This window comes from Myxine glutinosa, chromosome 7 (genome assembly GCF_964187855.1).
Source record: "Myxine glutinosa chromosome 7, kmMyxGlut1.1, whole genome shotgun sequence".
NCBI classification, from domain to species: Eukaryota; Metazoa; Chordata; class Myxini; order Myxiniformes; family Myxinidae; genus Myxine; species Myxine glutinosa.
The window spans coordinates 9673386-9695447 of record NC_136267.1 but is presented as its reverse complement, the minus strand read 5'-3'; the positions used below and the strand labels follow the sequence as shown (position 1 = coordinate 9695447).

Genomic DNA, 22062 nt, shown 5'->3' with positions numbered 1-22062 from the left:
AGACCCTGAAGACCCCAAATACCCTTTAGATGCAAAATACCCTTAAATACCCTGAAGAACCATAATACCCCAAAGACCCTTAAAGACCCAGAGGAAACAAAAGACCCTTAAGACCCAAAATCCCCTGAAGACACCAAAGACCCAAAATACCCCAAATATCCAAAATACCCTTAAAGGCCCAGAGGATCCAATAGACCCTGAAGATCCAAAAGACCCTGAAGACCCAAATGGCCCTGAAGACCCAAAAGACCCAAAAGACACCGAAATGGTCAAAGATGCCTCTACCCCTGAAACAACGTGTGGTGAGGTGCACAGAGCGCGCCGAGTCACACTTGTATAATTAATTTAGAAGTGTGCTAATCATATCCATTAATCCAGATAAGATGGGTCTAACCTACTTTATTTGTCATGATTGAATACTTATTTACAGTTATTGCGGAAAGTCATTTTTTTTCCAAATGGCGGCTCAGCCCTGATTCGCATATTTCACATTATTCAATGCATATAATTAATCCAGAAATGTGCTAATCATATTCAATGACCCTGAAAACATGGGTTTGGACACTAAATTTCTTAAACGTAATTAAGAGTTCATGGACTGTTTTGGGTGTTAATTTTATTTGAAGAAGAAGAAGACGTTTTGGTGGTATATAAACATAACCATATGCGTTTTCTCTATAATAATAAGATTCTCTCTCTTTGAGTCATCCGATTAATGTCTTCAAATAATTGCTGTTTCGCTTTGTCTGTTATTTCCTTTATTCTTGTCTCTGTGTTTGCTGTGAAGCAAACACAGAGTTGAGGCATTCGAGTTTTTCACATGCGGAGTCAGCTGTGTAGCCGTTAGAGGTAAGGGAGGGGATGGAGGGGGAACAAACACGAGAAACAGATTTGACCAGACACCACCAGGATTTGGAGGAGGGAGACAGGTTTAAGAGTTCAGTCTTCAGAGTGGAGAGATATTGTTTCCTGGCTCTCCTGAGAGTAGACACACACTTATTCAGAGCTTTGTGAAAGGAATTGAGATTTCCTTCAGTTGGATTAGCCTTCCATGAGGTGAAGGCAAGTTGTTTCAGGGCAACTGCCTCACCACAAGATTCAGTGTGCCATGGACGGGAGGAAGGGTAAGACAACTGAAGACGATATGGGATAAATCTGTGCATGAGAGAGAGCAGTTTGCTTTGGAAGAATTTCCAGGAAGAATTGATGTCAGAGGCAGTAGAGATGGGAGACCAGTCCAGATGATTGATGGCTGCTTGAAGACCATGCCAGTTGACCTGAGTGAAATGCCAGACTCGTCGACGCTGAGGAGGCTCTCTGATAATGGCCAGAGAGATGTCCACTTTAACAAGCAAATGGTCAGATGAACCGATTGGACCAGAAGAAGAGCAGCAGACATTTGCAGAGAAGTTTGTCATAACCAAGTCGAGAAGAGCAGATGCTCAGTTGACTGAGATCCGGGTCGGGAAATTGACAGATTGTGTCAGTCCCAATGAGTCACAGAAGTCCTTTGTTGAGGTGCCGTGGCGGGTGAGAGAGGTACCCATACCCAGCCAGCTGGCATGATGACAGTTGAAGTCACCACAAATGAGGAAGAGAGTTGGGATGAGTGGATAGAAGTTGGTCCATGTTGTCAGACAGCGAAATGTAAATGGAGTCATCACTGTTTGGATGACGGTACAGAACACATGAACAAAAGTTGGGAGTGAAGAGGAAGCCGTAGCCATAGGTACTCCTGGGGGTGAGGTGGAGAGAGGGCAGTGCAAGGAGAGTGAGGAAGAGTTTTTGATAAAGATAGCAACCCCACCACCAGGACGAGGCTCAGGTCTATCATACCGGAGGAGGGAGTAACCAGAAAGAGATATTAAAGAATCAGAGATATCTTGAAGGAGGAAAGTTTCTGTTCAGCAGATTACATCTGGTTTGTCAGAAGCAACCTGAATGGAGAGATGAATCAGGTATGAGCGAAGGCACCGGATGTTTAAGGTCGATCCCGTTAAGGAGGAGGGAGGGGGAGCATCGGGTACATGATACGGGAGGGGAGGGGTAGGGTATAATGTGGGGGTGAGAGGGGGAGGTAGGGAGAGCTGTTCATAATGTGTCGGAGATTGCAGAAGAGTTAGGAGAAAGGGAAGGTCAAAAGGATGAGGACAAAAGGTTTGATGGTGATGGGATGAGCACAGTGAGGTGTTGTTTGAGGAGGGACAGAGAAAAGTCGAAGGTTGGAGGAGGTGGAGGTATGTGATAGAAGGGCGAGGAAGTAGGGGAGGAGGCAGCTTTGAGGAGGAGGAGGAGTTAGGTGGGGGATTTGGAAAGAGATTTTAGGGGAGGAGATTAGAAGAGGAGGGGTGAGGGGGGAGCTTTGAAGGGGAGGGGTGAGATGGAGTTTTGAAGGGGAAGGGTGAGGGGAGTTTTGAAGGGGATGGGTGAGGGGGGAGTTTTGAAGGGGAGGGGTGAGGAGGGAGTTTAGAAAGTGGACAATTGATGAAAAACGAACATTTATTACAACCTCGGTTTATTGTGATTTTCAAGTCAGAGATCCCTTTGAGAACGATAGAGTAGGGGTGGAATGAAAGTGAGGTTAGAGAATGTAGGGAGGAATGACTGTAAGAGATTGAAATATTTTTTTTGGAAGTGGAATGATTATTTATTTATTTTCAAATAAAATTAACACCCTCTAAATTAACCCTCTTAATTACGATTAGACTGTTGAGACTCCTCAGACCTTTGACAACCCTTTAAGTCCCCCTATAAAACACTTAAAATCACCAAGTGAGAGAGGGTAGTAACAGTGATTGGAGAGCCCCATTAAAATCACCAAGTCAAAGAGGGTAGTAACAGTGATTGAAGATCCCTATTAAAATCACCAAGTTAAAGAGGGTAGTAACAATGATTGGAGATCCCTATTAAAATCACCAAGTCAGAGAGGGTAGTAACAGTGATTTAAAATCCCTATTAAAATCACAAAGTCAGAGAGGGTAGTAACAGTGATTGAAAATCCCAATAAAATCACAAAGTCAGAGAGGGTAGTAACAGTGATTTAAAATCCCTATTAAAATCACCAAGTCAAAGAGGGTAGTAACAGTGATTGAAGATCCCTATTTTTTTTTTTTTTTTTTTTTTTGTATACTGAATCGAGGCTCGTGAAAGAGCTAACATTTATTTCACAAACAAATCAAACAAACAAAATATATAAAAAGAGGGAGCGGAAGACAAGATGGGGAGAGAAGGGGAAGCACACAACCACAACATTTGAGAGCAAGGAGATGTGTGGGAGGGAGAGGGCATGGGGGGAGGAGGTGTGGGAAGTGGGGGGGGGGGGGGGGGGGGAGAAGTATAAAACACAAGGACACCAAGGACTTCCAGGACAGAAATTGATATTTCAAAAAAGTGGATTTAGAGTGAAATTAGCGGGGGTAGAAATGATCAAGGTTTTGGATGGGGGAAGATAAGAGATGGTGGTGAACAGCCGTTTTAAAGACCTGGAGGGTGGAGTGGGATTGAAGAGAGTGAGGGAGTTTGTTACAGAGGCGGGAGAAAAGAGGAATGAAGGAGTGAAGGTGAGCAGAGAGTCTTGATTTTGGCAGTTTAACCATAAGAGGGTTGCAGGAAGATCTTGTGCGACCTGTCGGAATATTTGGGGGACAGAGCCCAGAGAGCTGGGGGGGGGGGGCAAGGCCAGAGAGGAGACGGTGGAAGACGACATGAGTAGAATCATTCAAATCACAAAGTTAAAGAGGGTGGTAACAGTGATTGAAAAAAAAAAAAAAAAAAAACCTTTAGAGGCCATTTTTCCCCGCAAGCGCGGGTTGGCCTTTTTCGGGAACTGTGGTTGTTGTTGTTTTTTGGTCCCCTTTTTGAAGCAATGTTTTACGGCCGGATGCCCTTCCTGACGCCAACCCTTTTTGCCGGCTTTAACGACAAGCAGGGAATTACCAGTGAACTGGTACTCAAATTTGCCGACCTCGGAAGGATGACAGGCTGAGTCAACCCCCCTGGCGTTAATTCAGCGATTGACCGGGATTCGAACCCAGGATCCTAGGTTATCCTAAGCCGGCACCCTAGCCGCTAGCCCAACACCAGGGCTAGGTAACAGTGATTGAAAATCCCTATTAAAATGCCCAAGTCAAAGAGGGTAGTAACAGTGATTTAAAATCCCTATTAAAATGCCCAAGTCAAAGAGGGTAGTAACAGTGATTGGAAATCCCTATTAAAATCACCAACTCAGAGAGGATAGTAACAGTAACAGTGATTGGAGATCCCTATTAAAATCACCAAGTCAAAGAGAATAGTAACAGTGATTGAAGATCCCTATTAAAATCACCAAGTCAAAGAGGGTAGTAACAGTGATTTAAAATCCCTATTAAAATCACAAAGTTAAAGAGGGTAGTAACAGTGATTTAAAATCCCTATTAAAATCGCCAAGTCAAAGAGGGTAGTAACAGTGATTGGAAATCCCTATTAAAATCACCAAGTCAGAGAGGGTAGTAACAGTGATTGAAAATCCCTATTAAAATCACCAAGCAGAGAGGGTAGTAACAGTGATTTAAAATCCCTATTAAAATCACCAAGTCAGAGAGGGTAGTAACAGTGATTTAAAATCCCTATTAAAATCACCAAGTCAGAGAGGGTAGTAACAGTGATTGAAAATCCCTATTAAAATCACCAAGTCAGAGGGTAGTAACAGTGATTGAAAATCCCTATTAAAATCACCAAGTCAGAGGGTAGTAACAGTCATTGAAAATCCCTATTAAAATCACCAAGTCAGAGGGTAGTAACAGTGATTGAAAATCCCTATTAAAATCACCAAGTCAAAGAGGGTAGCAACAGTGATTGGAGATCTGACTCGCTGGTTCAGTACGACAGTTTGCGTCCGTCAGAGGTGTGTGATATCACCCCTGCTCTTCAACTTGCTGCCTTGAACTTGTAATGCTGCATGCAACACATGATATTCCGCAAGGAGTTAACATCCAGGTAAAAGTTAAATATCCAACCTGCGATTCACAGAAAAAATTGTCATGTTAACAGAGACAGCAGAAGACCTGCAAATTCTCGTATATCGTGTTTACTGCAGCAGTAATGATCTTGGCATGAAGATCAACATCAGACAAACAGAGACACAAGTTATCAGTGGAGACCACACAAGTCAAATTAACATCAATATGAACAACATCGTTTTAAAACAAGTTGGGAATTTACTTATCTAGGGTGCACCATATCAATCAATCAATCTTACACCAGATTACATCATTCAATCAATCAATCTTACGTAATCTAAAATGTTACACGAGCCTCGATCTTGTATACAAAAAGAAACCAAAAAAAACAATCAATCAATTAATTAATCAATCTTACACGAGATTACATCATTCAATCAATCAATCTTACGTAATCTAAAATTTTACACGAGCCTCGATCTTGTATACAAAAAGAAACCAAAAAAAACAATCAATTAATTGATCAATCTTACACGAGATTACATCATTCAATCAATCAATCTTATGTAATCTAAAATTTTACATGAGCCTCGATCTTGTATACAAAAAGAAACCAAAAAAAAACAATCAATCAATTAATTGATCAATCTTACACGAGATTACATCAATCAATCAATCAATCTTACATAATCTAAAATTTTACACGAGCCTCGATCTTGTATACAAAAAGAAACCAAAAAAAACAATCAATCAATTAATCAATCTTACACGAGATTACATCATTCAATCAATCAATCTTACATAATCTAAAATTTTACACGAGCCTCGATCTTGTATACAAAAAGAAACCAAAAAAAACAATCAATTAATTAATCAATCTTACACGAGATTACATCAATCAATCAATCAATCTTACATAATCTAAAATTTTACACGAGCCTCGATCTTGTATACAAAAAGAAACCAAACAAAACAATCAATCAATCAATTAATCAATCTTACACGAGATTACATCAATCAATCAATCATCAATCAATCAATACTGTTCTCCCCTATGGGCCGGTGCTCCTGCCTCACACCTAGCTCGGCTTCACGCTGTTGAAACCAAAGCTTTCAGAATTATTGGAATCTCCCGCGAAGAAGCTATCTCTGAGGGCCTTTCACTCACTCACCGCAGGCAGGTAGGTGGTCTTTCTGTCTTCTACCGACTCCTCTCCGGCCTTGCACCCCCAGCTCTCTCTGTGCTCTGTCCCCCAAATATTCCTACAGGTCGCACAAGATCTGCCAGCAACCCTCTGATGGTTAAACTGCCGAAATCTCGGCTCTCTGCTCACCTTCACTCTTTCATTCCTCTTTTCTCCCGCCTCTGGAACAAACTCCCTCACTCCCTTCAATCCCACTCCTCCCTCCAGGTCTTTAAAACAGCTGTTCACCACCATCTCTTATCTTCCCCCATCCAAAACCTTGATCTTTTCTACCCCCGCTAATTCACCCCAGATCCACCTTGTTTGAAATTCCAACTTCTTTCCTGGAAGTCCTGGCAGTGTCCATATGTTTTATACCTCTCCCACCACCCCCTTCCCATGCCCCCCCCCCCCCCAAAGCCCTCGCCCTCTCTCAGATCTCTCGATGTCTCCATGTCTCTCGGTCCCTGCTCTCAAATGTTGTGTTTGTGTCCTTCCCCCTCTCTCCCCATCTTGTCTACCGCTCCCGATGTTATATGTTTTATGTGTCGGTTTGTCTTTCTGTGTGATTAATGTTCGCTCTTTCACGAGCCTCGATCTTGTATACAAAAAAAAAATAAAAAAAATAAAAAAAAAATCTTACATAATCTAAAATCTTACACGAGCCTCGATCTTGTACACAAAAAAAACAAAAACAATCAATTAATCAATCTTACACGAGATTACATCAATCAATCAATCAATCTTACATAATCTAAAATTTTACACGAGCCTCGATCTTGTATACAAAAAGAAACCAAACAAAACAATCAATCAATCAATTAATCAATTAATCAATCTTACACGAGATTACATCAATCAATCAATCTTACACGAGCCTCAATCTTGTATACAAAAAAAAACAATCAATGAATTAATCAATCTTACACGAGATTACATCAATCAATCAATCAATCTTACATAATCTAAAATCTTACACGAGCCTCGATCTTGTATACAAAAAAAACATCAAAAATAAAAATCAAGCAATCAATCAATTAATCAATCAAAACAACATTTATTTCCTTCAAGAAAAGCAACAGGTATACAGAAGGGGAAGTAGGCTTGTAGCAGGAACACCCTTACACATACAGATTTAAAAATGTAAAATAACAATCCTGTTTTTATGGGAGTTTTTGATACTTTGCCATTTAAACACATGAACATGTACTTTCTAAAATCTACCTGCATACCGGTACATTCGTAGAAACAAAAGTTAAACAAGGAAATCAAATGGAAGGCATGCACTTGGCACCTTTCCTGTCCACAAGGTAAATATATATGGGACAACTGAGGTTCTTCCCAATCTCAAGGACAGGGTACTCCAACATGGAACCCCCGACTGACACCTATCTGAAGTGTAGTTTGTAGTTTAAAAAATGTAACTCCATTAGGGTTCAAATCTAGACAAGAAAGGTCAAAGGTGATCTTGTGACTAACTGATGAGATTATGAAAGAAAAATAGAAATTATTAAACAAAACAGAAGGTAAAGGTACTTTGAGAGTGAAAACAAATTGCCTACCCTTTACCTGCACAGCGACAGAGGATACCTGAGCAGTCTACCGTACGCTTCCCTGAAATGACGGTTCATCAGTGCATACAAAATAGGGTTTATACAGCTGTTTAACCAGGTGAGGTTTGCCGCCATCATGTGTACAACCTGAGGAGCCCTACCCTTAGCATCGACAATGTTGAGGAGACAGAAAGGCAGGTAACATATGACGAACACGAGAAATACAGCAAAGCACATGCGAGTGACCTTTCTAGAATCCGTATCAACATCAACTTTCTTTGTCGCCATTTTGTTCGTCGCCATTTTCCGGAACATCCGCTTAACAATGTCCACTTTGGCCCCTTCGGCCTTGCTGCCGACGCCAAGTCCTGACGTGCTGGTGGTGCTCCTACTCATTTCGTCGGTCGACGAATCTTCGATCACGCTGGTCTCCACGTGTCCTTCCTCGACGCTCTCGACGCTAAACTCCGCGCCATCTTTGTCGGAGCCGTCACGTGGTCCGGCGTTGGAAGATGGCCCGGGGAGGTGAGCGGTCGCCACCGCCATCGATTCCTCAGGTCGTTTGTGGCTCGCCAGAGCTTTGGCGGAGGCACGAAGCTTCCTGTAAATGAGGAAGTAGCAGATTCCAATGGACGAGAGTCCCAGGCCAAAGTAAAGGAAAAGCAAGATGGTGGTGTACGGACGACCTTTAATCCGGTCAAAGCTGCACGTGCACACCTGCTGCTGGAAATCGTAGCTGTACCAAAGAGGAGCGAACGATGCCAAACCGACCAGCCAAATGAACAAAAGGAACGCCCAAAGGCGAACCGTCGTGCACCTCTTTTCAAACGCAGCCTTGTTGCGGATCACAAGGTAACGGCTGACCGCGATGAGGCCGAGGTTGAGAATGGAGACCGAATTGGAAATAAAAAGAAATAGACCAAAGAACTTGCACCCCAAAGCGCCAAAGCGCCAGGTCAGGTGAAGGTACGCGTCGGCAGTGAACGGCTGCAGGAAGGTGCAGTAGAGCAAGTCCGAGAGGGTCAGGTTGAGGATGAACAGGTTGATCCTGGTGCGAAGTTTCGCATTTGTGATAATTACAAAGAGAGTGAGCACATTGCCAATGGTTCCAGAGAGAGTGACCAAGATGCCAAGAAGTGCTCCAAAGTACCGGTACGACGCGATGGAATCATCGTAGCAGGAGTAGGAGTTGTTGGCAGCAGCATCCATGGCGAGGGTGTGAAATTTGCCAACTCGCTTCTCATTCCCCCGTCTTCCTTCATCCCTATTTATTCATTTCATATGTTTGTGCTCTTACCTGCTTCCTTTACTGATAGACCCCTTGTGTTTCCACACAGGAAATGTGTGTTGGAGGGAGGGAGTGTTTTGGAATGTTTCACATTTACAACATTGTACACTTCCTCAATCCTCGCAAAGACCATCAGCAAAATTAACTTTCTTTCCTCTGCGTGTTGGCATGTTTGCTGTCAATTCACCTGGATATTCACCTGGATCAAAAGGTCTTTATGCAGCATGACAGGATTGTGGTACACCCTCCACGTGTACCTGTATAACCGTAGCAAGTTTGCTGCCCGTGGACAATACAACCAACAAAAATAAATGATAGCAGCAAAGTTATAACGAAACCAATTTAAAATATGAAACAATCCGATAATGCTGTTCGATGCCCTGGGGTCAGGTCATTCACAAGGCAATGAAGCAGGTAACACAAAGCCGACACCCCCAACCTCAGCCCCCAGAAAATACACGGTTTTCACCTGCGTATAATAGAGCACCAGGTGCTTGAAATGGCCATATTTTTCAAGGTACCCAAACCAGGAGCACTACATTTTCTAATGCGCTTCCTACTGATGTCCTTATCCATATTTTATGGAGAAATGAAAACGTCACATTTTGAGAAAATGCTTCTTTCTACCCTCGAAGATGCAGAGGCAATTTATGTTCTGGATTATGAATACCTGAGTTGGGAACATAATTAGAACTTATAACAGGTAACAACATTATGAGCCTGGTGTTGGCTCAGCGGTTAGGGTGCCGGCTTGGGATCTTCGAATCCCAGTCGATCGCTAAATTAACGCCAGGAGGGGGGGGGGGGGGGGGGTTGACTCAGCCTGTCAACCTTCCGAGGTCGGCAAATTGAGTACCAGTTCACTGGTAATTCCCTGTGTGTCACAAGAGGCGACTAACAGGGTTGGCGGCAGGAAGGGCATGTTGCCCGAAAAAGGCCAACCCCTGTTCTGCGGAGAAAAATGGCCTCTAAAGGTGGTTCCAACAGGTAACAACATTGATCACCATGTTCACCTGTCAGTAGTTGGGAGTATGGGATTGAACGGCAAATCAGAAATAAACATACGTAAAGAACAAGAATAAACATTCACATGGCAGCACAATCGTGACAACAAAGAAAACGTGGGGTCAGCCTTGCACAGTCAACATAAGCATGATGTATGATGTAAATCTTCAGAGGCCGTACAAAAGGGGCATTCAGAGGCCGTACAAAAGGGGCATGAAACATGAATACATGAAACAGCAGTGGGATCCAAACCTATCGTTGCACACGTAAGGATGCCGAATGGAAACACAAAGGTGGTACAGGCAATTTCTTCCAGCACTAGGAAGTGGAGAGGAAGACAGGCACACAGATTCTGTTAATGCAGCTGATGATATTTGCACCTGATGAAGGGAGAGAGCATGCATTGCAGGGTCATTGTTGTTGGCATCAAAGTGGAGTCCCAGTCCTCTGAAGGTATGCAACACCTCTTGAATAAGCTGGGAGACAGCTCTTACAGAGCGCATTCCAACAGCGGTTGCAATATGTCCTGCTGAGTGCCAAGTTTCGTTCCGGTTATCCCGCAGGTCTCGTATGACATTCACACCAGAACTTGTGAAACATTGCACAAAAGTACGTGATCGAAGTATGTTGGGAAAGAGTGCATTGTAAGAGCTAGGCTCATCGAGGAGGTTGTTGGTGTTGTAATGAGCCATATCTCGGTGCACCACGAGAGGATGCCAGGCTTGCAGCAGGTCTTGGTAGAAAGGAGGCAATGGTGAGATGTCAACATATTGCAGGTCCATGAGAAAAAGTTCCTTGTTGAAATCAAGCATGCCAGCCATTTTCAACAGGTAGTTGGCAGTGAGCCACCACGGCAGCGAAGTGAAAAAAAGAAAACGGTGAACAGTGGCGACTCGAAAAGCCATTAGTCGGCTGACAATGTCTATGAGGCCATGGCCACCTTCAGCCAATGGAAGGTAAAGGACTTCAGGCTTGACCCAATGCTTGCCACCCCCAGAAGAAATCCAGTAGGTGTTTCCGGAGTGTCAGCAGCAGTGCTTCAGGAGGGTGCAAAGCAATCATTTTGTGCCACAAGGAAGCCATTACATTATTAATTACTAAAGGTGCAGTCACACTATGACGTTTTAGAGAAACATATCTAGCGTATGAAAAATCATAAAATAATGTCAACACGTCGGCATACGCCCAAAAAAGCATTGAAAATTCTACAGCATGAATAAATTGGGCGTATGCATAACGTATTGAACGTATACATAGCGTATGTCTAACCTATTAGTAACCTACCACTAACTTATATATAACTTATGACAGCGTATCACAGCGTATGGCCAGCGTATGCCCAGCGTATGTCCAGCGTTCTCGACTTATGCCCAACGTATGAGTAACTTATGAGAAACCTATGCGCAGCGCGCTCGGCGTGTTGCCGACGATCACGTGACGTTCTGCATAAATACGGCGCCGATCTCTACAGTATGGATCTGGTGAAGTGCCAATTCGATGATGTCATACTGATGTTGGAGAACGACTAGTTGGTATTCTTGTCGAAGCCTCTCAGGATCCTCCATCTTCTCTGATGACGGGTGGAGAAGTGATGGTGAGCTACTCACAGGCCCCCATATATACAGTGACCGCAAAACGCTGGCAAAACGCCAATAATACGCTAGTTGTACGGTAGAAACACGTTCAATAAGTTACTCCATCATCAGACATACGTCTAATACGTCTGAATACGTCAATATGCGTTGCAGATACGTCAGATATAGGTTAGATATAGGTTAGAAGTAAGTTACTCATAGGTTATCAATAAGTGAGCTGTACGGTACACCTTCATGCCAACGTATCTCGACGTATCTCGACGTATCTCGACGTATCTCGATGTATGAGTAACCTACCTCTAACGTATTTAACGTATGTCTAGCGTATGTCTAGCGTATGCCTAACGTATGCCTAACCTATGAAGAGGACGTCGGCATACGCCCAAAATTTTTGTGCATGCACAAAAATTTATTTCGGCCTCTGCATACAACAACGTATGCCAGCTTATACCAGCGTGCTTTTAACGTATACAACTTATACCAAACCTACCCCTAACCTATGTCAATGTACACCAGCGTGTTGGTGAAAATTCACATACGTTGGCATAAGTTACTGCTATACGTTATAGTGTGACTGCACCTTAAGGCACGTCCTCTGTACGACAATGTAGATAATATCCCTCTCAACTTCTCTAGTCTGTTATCAATTTTATTAACTGCATTGACCCAGTTCTTTGCCATGAAAGCTGAAGTGCCAATGTACACACCTCGAGAATGGATGCCTTCCTTCTCCCACTGCAAGCCTCTGGGAAGTGAAGGCAAACCAACAGCGGGGGTATGGCCAATCCATAGAGCTTTACATTTGTTCCAATTTATTGCAGTTGTGTATGCCGAATAATTTTTTTTCCAAATTGTTTAGCAGCATGGTGACATCATCACTGCTACGTACCACAACACACACATCATCAGCATATGCTGAGGTGACAATCGGAAAATCTAACAATTGCTGACAATTGAATAAGGCTGTTACTTCAGGTAAACAAATATTTCGAGTTTTGTGATTAATATTTTGCGGCTGCATTGTTGTGACGTCACTGGGACACAGAGTTCCGCGGACAGTGACGGCACCTCCAATCAAGCTCAGTGTCTGTATTTGTCTCATCTAACAGTCTTTAGTTGCGTCACATATGTATGGCTGTATATCCATCCATGTGTATGGCACTATGGCAGTCCCACTACGAGCCTTTGATCATGTTTAAAAAAAAAGAAGTTAAACAAGTGAAGATACATTCAAAGTACACCGCCCCCATGCCAAATAATTAAATATCCCACAGCGCAGCATTGCCGGGGCGCCTCCGGCGCCCGGCAATAGCGCAGTGCAGCTCATAGAGGCTGCATTGGGAGGGAGAGGTGTACGCTAATTGATTGATTAATTGTATAATTAAAATCAAAAAAAGATTATCACAAAATATTTTCTTAATAAATTGGCTAATAGCATAACTAAACCACTAGTGCTTCATCCGAAGATGTATCTTTTAGACAATTAAATACGTCATTAATAAAAAAAAATATTAATTAATTGATTAATCAATAAATAATTAATCGATTAAGTGATTAATCAATAAATCAAAAATATTCTTGATAGCCACATCACTTGGTCACCCTCATGTCCAAATATTAGCTTCCGAGCTCAAAAGGTGCCTGAGATATTGGCCAAATGAGAAAGAAAATAAATAAATGATTAATAATGAAAATAAATAAATAATAATCATTAAAAAATTTAATTATTAATCAATTCGGTCATAGAACACATAAACCACCACCATTTCATCAGAATCTGTAACTTTAAAAAAAAAAAAAGTTATTAATCGAATAATTAAATAATTAATCGATTAATTGATTAATTGATCAACTAGAACGCCACTCAGTAGAGCGCATACTCCCACCGTGGGTTTAGTTGGAATAATACAGTTTGTTTAACATCCCCTCTCCCCAAAACAATAAATGAAAAAGAAAGTAAACCCTAACTGTCAGAGAATTTATTTTGATATATCTCAGAATTAGAGGAGAAAAACATCATTTAAGAATAAGAATAAAAGCATTAATGCAGTAAAACAGAAAAAATCTTTCCCAAAAAAATTTCCAAAAAAAATTCCTGGATCGGGAATAATATCCTGAGCTTCACCAAAAACTAATCAATTCTTCCTTATCCCAAGGGCAATCATCCCACCAGCTTTCATCCAAATCCGTTCAGAACTTTTCCAGATATCTTGTTCACAAACACACGAACATACGAATACACACACACACGGACGGACACGATCAAATGCGTTCCTCCCTGGCGGGAGTAATAAACCTGAAAATCGCAGAGCCAGAACCAGAATTATTTATTTGGTCTGGGAAGCCCATACGAAGTTTCTTCTTCTTCAGCCACTCACACCCCTGGATGAATATGCAATCTTTTTTTAAAAAGTTGAAATTTTGCCAAATCTGTTTTATTCGTTTGTTAATATACCATAGCCATTGACAAATCTGGAACTAAGTCTTTATAAGTTCATCAAATACTGACACCGCAAATGACATTCACTGAGCTAAATGTTGATATCTCTTCTGAGGTAAAAAAAGAAAAAAGAAAAAAGTTTTAAAGCATTCTATGTATCAAACGATACATTTTATTAAACGGGGAAACCTAATACACACTTTGGTGGTTTTAAAATGACAGAATATGTCTTTATTATAATTTAAAAAATGAACATTGAAGACGACGCTCCTAAAAAAATACACCGCTCTAATGCATAACCACGTGTTTAAACTATATTTACAACAAATATGAAAACTATTTTCATATCACAATGTTAAATATAGAATATATAGAAGATAATGTTTAAAAAAATGAGTCCTGTCTTCCAATGGTAAAAAAAATCCTTCAAAAAATTCCTGGATCGGGAATAATATCCTGAGCTTCACCAAAAACTAATCAATTCTTCCTTATCGCAAGGGCAATCATCCCACCAACTTTCATCCAAATCCGTTCAGAACTTTTCCAGATATCTTGTTCACAAACACACGAACACACACACACACACACACACACACGGACACGAGTGAATGCATTACTCCCTGGCGGGAGTGATTAATAAATCAAAAATAGCCTTTGCAGCCAAATCACCTGGTCATTGGCATGTCCAAATATCAGCTTCCTAACTCAAAAGGTGCCTGAGTTAATGGTCAGAAGAGAAAGGAAATTTAAGTAATTAAATAAGTACTTAAGTAATTGCTAATAATTAAATAACTCCTCAATTAATTGATTAATCAAAAAAAATTAGCCTTTTTGACAAAGGACTTGCTCACTATTGTGCCGAAATTTTAGCTTCCTAGCTCAAAGGATGGCTGAGATATCGCCCGGACAAACAAGAAAGAAAGAAAGCAAGAAAGAAAGAAAGAAAGAAAGTAAGCAAGAAAGCAAGAAAACAAACAACCAGAGTGAAAACTGAGTACTCCCTTTCAGCGTGCGTCATTGCTGAGCCCCCTTTGGTGCCCGGCAATGACGTCATGCAATGCCTGGAGATGGCATAGGGAAGGAGCGGTGTACAACAAAAAGCAAATCCGACTGTAAATACAACATGATGCTCACATCATGTGCATTCATTAAGCCAACACATCACCTCAAAACTAGGATCGCGTCCATGTGATACTCATGGCTTTGAAGACCGGGATTTATGGTCCCAAATAAATGAAAGCAGACCCGACAATCCACATTTCACTGTTGTTATGTGCTCGGCAGGACGACATACTGCTAAATCATTTATTTGTGTCTATTCTAAGCTGGTTAAATAAAAATCGAACCCCCTAACTTGATGAGGCAGGTCGAGTCCCATAACAGCAAATGTTGCACGACCTGTTAGTAACAAGTGCTATCTCCCACACAAACGCATTATGGAAGTCTGGAATCTTAGTTTCTTTGCTGTGGGGCTGTCGGTGCTTTGCTTTTACTGAAAGCTCCCCGAGTGTCCGACCACGTCAAAATAACGTCAGTGGAGGTTGAGGAAATGTGGTGCAGAGTGTTTCAGACTGATGGAGGAGATAGAAGGGCCTTATTCAAAATACTTGGCAATTGGGATGAGATGGGGAAGTAGGTGGATACCAGTGGAACAGGGTTAGTTGCAGGTTTGGGTTTTAAGGTATGAAAAACATATTCATGGCTAATAGTGTCAAACTAGCCGAAACCCGTGGAACATCCATGGAAGGGAGGATGTGGTGTATGGATAGAGTGTACCATTATGGATGGCATAGGGGATTTGCTTGTCCGAGTAAGAGTTAGGAAGAAAGATGAGAATGAAGAGTGCGTATATGAACAACGATCGCCGACACCGGCACAAATGCATGCTCTGGATTGTCCACTCAGTGGACGGCTTGCTTTCGCCTTCACCTGTCCAATCAGTGGACGGCTTGCTTCGCCTTCGCCCAGCAGACGCCACACGATGGCGTCATAAGATGGCGTCGTATCGGCAGTTAATCGGAAGCTTTTGGGCCCCAACGTCGGCTAATTCAGATTTTTCGAGTATGTCTATACGTGATAAACAAAGAGCGCGGTTCGTAGATCGTAAATGCATTAGTGCCGTGGGCATCGGGTCACTGGGTGCGGCGTAAAAGGGATAACAAAGTCGAGTCCTTACGCTATTATGATATAGATGCTTTCTCTTTCGCAAGTAAAAACAGGCCAGCATTCTGTTTTTGTGCAGCACAGATATCCCACAAGTGAACCACCTTTAGAGGCCATCTTTCCCCACAGAGCAGGGCTTGGCCTTTTTCGGACACCATGGTCCCTTTTGTGAAGCAATGTTTTATGGCCGCATGCTCTTCCTGTCGGCAAACCCTGTTAGTCGCCTCTTGCGACACACAGGGAATTACCAGTGAACTGGTACTCAATTTGCCGACCTCGGAATGATGACAGGCTGAGTCAACCCCCCTGGCGTTAATTCAGCGATCGACCGGGATTCGAACCCAGGATCCTAGGATCCCAAGCTGGCACCATAATCGCTAAGCCAACACCAGGCTTAAACATCCCACAAGACAAACACGATTGATCAAAGTGTATTAAAAAAAAACTAAGGAGAGGCTTTATGCGGTTTACAATTACTTTGGAAAGGATTTTGTAATCCGCACAAAGCAGGAAGATAGGCCGCCAATTTTGTAAAGACTGTAAGTCTCCTTTCTTCGGGATAAGGCACACAATTGCACGGCGACAACTTAGAGGTAAAACTTCCTCCGCTTCTTAGAGGAAGAGTGAGAGCCACATGAACCCTTAAGGTCGAGCAATAAGGGCAGAATTTGGTGACATCAGTCAACTCATGATTGAGTGAGAGCCACATGAACCCTTAAGGTCGAGCAATAAGGGCGGAGTTTGGTGACATCAGTCAACTCATGATTGACTGAGAGCCACATGAACCATTGGGGTCGAGCAATAAGGGCAGAGTTTGGTGACATCAGTAAACTCAAGATTGAGTGAGAGCCACATGAACCATTGGGGTCGAGCAATAAGGGCAGAGTTTGGTGACATCAGTAAACTCAAGATTGAGTGAGAGCCACATGAACCCTTAAGGTCGAGCAATAAGGGCAGAATTTGGTGACATCAGTAAACTCGTGATTGAGTGAGAGCCACATGAACGCTTAAGGTCGAGCAATAAGGGCAGAGTTTGGTGACATCAGTCAACTCATGATTGAGTGAGAGCCACATGAACCCTTAAGGTCGACCAATAAGGGCAGAATTTGGTGACATCAGTCAACTCATGATTGAGTGAGGGCCACATGAACCATTGGGGTCGAGCAATAAGGGCAGAGTTTGGTGACATCAGTAAACTCAAGATTGAGTGAGAGCCACATGAACCATTGGGGTCGAGCAATAAGGGCAGAGTTTGGTGACATCAGTAAACTCAAGATTGAGTGAGAGCCACATTAACCCTTAAGATCGAGCAATAAGGGCAGAATTTGGTGACATCAGTCAACTCATGATTGAGTGAGAGCCACATGAACCCTTAAGGTCGACCAATAAGGGCAGAATTTGGTGACATCAGTCAACTCATGATTGAGTGAGGGCCACATGAACCATTTGGGTCGAGCAAGAAGGGCAGAGTTTGGTGACATCAGTAAACTCAAGATTGAGTGAGGGCCACATGAACCATTGGGGTCGAGCAATAAGGGCAGAGTTTGGTGACATCAGTAAACTCGTGATTGAGTGAGGGCGACATGAACCATTGGGGTCGAGCAATAAGGGCAGAATTTGGTGACATGGGTAAACTCATGATTGAGTGAGGGCCACATGAACCATTGGGGTCGAGCAATAAGGGCAGAGTTTGGTGACATCAGTAAACTCATGATTGCGTGAGACCCACATGAACCATTGGCGTCGAGCAATAAGGGCAGAGGTTGGTGACATCAGTAAACTCGTGATTGAGTGAGGGCGACATGAACCATTGGGGTCGAGCAATAAGGGCAGAGTTTGGTGACATCAGTAAACTCATGATCGAGTGAGGGCCACATGAACCATTGGGGTCGAGCAATAAGGGCAGAGTTTGGTGACATCAGTAAACTCGTGATTGAGTGAGGGCCACATGAACCATTGGGGTCGAGCAATAAGGGCAGAGTTTGGTGACATCAGTAAACTCGTGATTGAGTGAGGGCCACATGAACCCTTAAGGTCGAGCAATAAGGGCAGAGTTTGGTGACATCAGTAAACTCAAGATTGAGTGAGGGCCACATGAACCATTGGGGTCGAGCAATAAGGGCAGAGTTTGGTGACATCAGTAAACTCGTGATTGAGTGAGGGCGACATGAACCATTGGGGTCGAGCAATAAGGGCAGAATTTGGTGACATGGGTAAACTCATGATTGAGTGAGGGCCACATGAACCATTGGGGTCGAGCAATAAGGGCAGAGTTTGGTGACATCAGTAAACTCATGATTGAGTGAGGGCCACATGAACCATTGGGGTCGAGCAATAAGGGCAGAGGTTGGTGACATCAGTAAACTCGTGATTGAGTGAGGGCGACATGAACCATTGGGGTCGAGCAATAAGGGCAGAGTTTGGTGACATCAGTAAACTCATGATCGAGTGAGGGCCACATGAACCATTGGGGTCGAGCAATAAGGGCAGAGTTTGGTGACATCAGTAAACTCATGATTGAGTGAGGGCCACATGAACCATTGGGGTCGAGCAATAAGGGCAGAGTTTGGTGACATCAGTAAACTCGTGATTGAGTGAGGGCGACATGAACCATTGGGGTCGAGCAATAAGGGCAGAGTTTGGTGACATCAGTAAACTCATGATCGAGTGAGGGCCACATGAACCATTGGGGTCGAGCAATAAGGGCAGAGTTTGGTGACATCAGTAAACTCATGATTGAGTGAGGGCCACATGAACCATTGGGGTCGAGCAACAAGGGCAGAGTTTGGTGACATCAGTATACTCGTGATCAAGTGAGGGCCACATGAACCATTGGGGTCGAGAAATAAGGGCAGAGTTTGGTGACATCAGTAAACTCATTATTGAGTGAGGGCCACATGAACCCTTAAGGTCGAGCAATAAAGGCAGAATTTGGTGACATGGGTAAACTCATGATTGAGTGAGGGCCACATGAACCATTGGGGTCGAGCAATAAGGGCAGAGTTTGGTGACATCAGTAAACTCGTGATTGAGTGAGGGCCACATGAACCATTGGGGTCGAGCAATAAGGGCAGAGTTTGGTGACATCAGTAAAGTCGTGATCGAGTGAGGGCCACATGAACCATTGGGGTCGAGCAATAAGAGAGGGCGACTGGTGCACACACATTATACATTATGAAATTCCAAAGTCAGATTCCTTTATTTTCACATCTTCAGTGTTATGCTGGCACTTTTCAATCTTTCATGGACTGCATTCCGTTAATGTTCTGCTCAAGAGCACACAAACTGAAATGGACATGCTCAACAAATTGCCCCATTTTCCCACTGATCTCCTTAACTTGCAGTAACATTTACATCAAATCCACTTGACGTCAGCCTCCTTTTCCAACCTTCACCAGCATCCCACTTCCTTCAAATGTCGTTCTCCTGGAAAGAATATTTTGGCATTGAGTGCATTGTGAAGCTAGTCCTCCTGACTAAGCTCGATGAGGCGTCCAGCGAACACGGCAATTGTGCCAATTATGCAAACCAGGAGGAAGACCCCAAGCAGGAGGTGGTCGATTACCATAGCAACAAACTTCCACTCATCTGCCTCCTGCAAAAGGGAAGAAAAAACAGAGAGTTTGAGGAACTGCTTAAAATGGTTGTATCTCCTCAAAAGAGTTTAAAAGGATAAATATATGATGAAGAAATTTAACTCTAAAGAAATTACTGAAGTTCACAAAATGACAAAGAAGAAATGTTTGGGTTATGGAGCTGTTTCTGATGCTGTCAAACATTATTTTAGTTCTGCAACCTTTTGTTTCTACAAGTTTGCAAAGTCTAAAATAAACAAAAGTGATAAGTGCTTCCTCTTTCCGTACATGGTTGGACTCGTCCTCCAGTTTCATTTGTTCCGCAATGTACTTGACACCACTGATAGCACAGCGGACGTCTGGATCATAGGCCAGTGGCCACTGGTACAAGTTGCCCGCAGGACCCTGATTTCCCGAGATTTCTGCAATGTCCAAGTCTTCGGGCAGCCGAGGTGGTTTGTGTTGCTCGACCGGACGTTTCATGGACGAGAAGAACATCAAGCCGGGGATGGTTTCGATAAAAATCTGCAGCAGAGACAAACACAACAACCACATGTGGGTAGTGCGGCTAGGCTCTGAAACTCGTAAGATACCATATTAGTAACTGAACCACGAAACTCCACGTTAAACCTCTAGCTCAGATATCATAGGCCATTTCATTGTGGTTTCATTTTCAATCCACATTGTGTTATTCCAACAGTACAACGGGACTCTAAGATCTTGAACTCAAGACTCTAAGATCTTAAGCCAGCCTCCTTAACCATAAAAGCCGGAGTTATGCTTCTGCCAAGATCCACGTAAACGTCTCTGCGTAGCTACGTGGAGAAGGGGTTTATGGGTAACCGTAGCCCGAAGAGAAGGGGTTTATGGGTAACCGTAGCCCGCAGAGAAGGGGTTTATGGGTAACCATAGCCCGCAGAGAAGGGGTTTATGGGTGTTACGGTTTGTAACCTTTTTCTTCTTCCTGCCCCCCACACCCCCTGTGAGTTAGACCAAGTGGTTTGGTCCATGTGTATAAAGCCTAGGATTGTCTATGGGGCAGGGGAGTGGCCAGGAAGGTGATTCAGAGGAGTGAGTGGTCTCTTTGGAGTCGGGTTGCTTGGGAATGCAGCCGAAAGAGGGTGGTAAACTCCATCCAAGGCTAAATACGTGGAGTTGTTGCGTACAGGAGCTCGCACCTCCCGGTGTTGCTCGGGGGTCCAAGTCCTTTCGATCGGGGCCTCCTCCATGGACGGTGGAAGGCCGGTGCGTTGGCCCCCGACGCGCCGGTGTCGGGTCTCTTTGGAGTCGGTCACATGGGTTTAGAACTAGGGGTAAGATTGAGGAGTGAAGCCTTGGAATTGGCCAGGATAGAATCAGAAGAAAGACAGCTCAGACTAAAGTTAGAAGACAAGGAACGGCAAAGAGAGTTTGAAAGAGAAAAGGAAGAAAAGCAAAGAGAGTTTGAAAGAGAAAAAGAAGAACGACAACGAGAGTTTGAGTTAAGAAAATTAGAAATTCAGGTGGGACAGGCCCAACCGGTTTCCATCGATTCAGGTGGGGGTCAAAATGATCTCCCCCGTTCCTTCGATGTGGCTCGGACCATTAGGCTTGTTCCCAAGTTTAACGAGGAGGAGGTGGAAACGTTTTTTCTGTCTTTTGAAAAGATAGCAAAACGTCTTCAGTGGCCCATACAATACAGGACCCTGCCACTACAAAGTTGGTTCATAGGGAGAGCCCAAGAAGTGCATTCAGCTCTGTCGGAGGATCAGTCAGAGAATTATGAGGCTGTTAAAAAGGCTGTGTTGTCAGCCTATGAGCAAGTTCCGGAAGCATACCAGCAGAAGTTCCGAACCTTAAAAAGACAGGCTGGGCAGACATTTGTTGAATTTGCAAGGGAGAAGGAAATGAGTTTTGATCGGTGGTATCATTCTCTACAAGTGGATAGGACCTATGGTAATCTAAGGGAGGTTATCTTGATGGAAGAGTTCAGGAACAGTATCCCCTTGGACATTAGGACACACCTTATGGATCACAAGGTTGGTGAGTTGAAAAAAGCTGCTGTTGGTGCAGATGATTATGAACATACCCATAAGAGAGGCCTTGGTTTTCCTCATTACGGTACTACCTGGGATAACAAGAAGGGGGTTAGTGAGGACCGGTCAGAGGGGAAGTGGACAGACCATAGGGGTCCATTGGTGCGGCCGTCTCTGGGTAGAGAGTTTGAGTGGTCCAGTCAGGCATCTCGCCAGGGACCAGCCCCCACGTGTTATTACTGTAAACAGAGGGGACATCTGAAGTCGAATTGTTGGAAATTGCAAAGGGAGGAGAAGCAGAGAGACT

The 22062-nt window shown here is 43.4% G+C and overlaps 2 protein-coding genes across 2 annotated transcripts; both read right to left on the bottom strand.

Annotated features, from left to right (window-relative positions):
* Positions 1-5049: 5049 nt before the first annotated feature.
* On the bottom strand, positions 5050-8912 carry LOC144892891 (G-protein coupled receptor 84-like). The gene has a single exon (XM_078781275.1). It carries the CDS (start codon positions 8881-8883, stop codon positions 7687-7689), a length of 1197 nt encoding a protein of 398 aa, XP_078637401.1. The 5' UTR covers positions 8884-8912; the 3' UTR covers positions 5050-7686.
* Positions 8913-19337: 10425 nt separating this feature from the next.
* On the bottom strand, positions 19338-20355 carry LOC144892890 (acetylcholine receptor subunit alpha-like). Its single transcript, XM_078781274.1, has 2 exons — positions 20029-20355; positions 19338-19760 (listed from the first exon to the last, which is right to left on the bottom strand). The coding sequence occupies exons 1-2, from the start codon at positions 20293-20295 to the stop codon at positions 19629-19631; spliced, it is 399 nt and encodes a 132-aa protein (XP_078637400.1). The 5' UTR covers positions 20296-20355; the 3' UTR covers positions 19338-19628.
* Positions 20356-22062: the final 1707 nt, after the last annotated feature.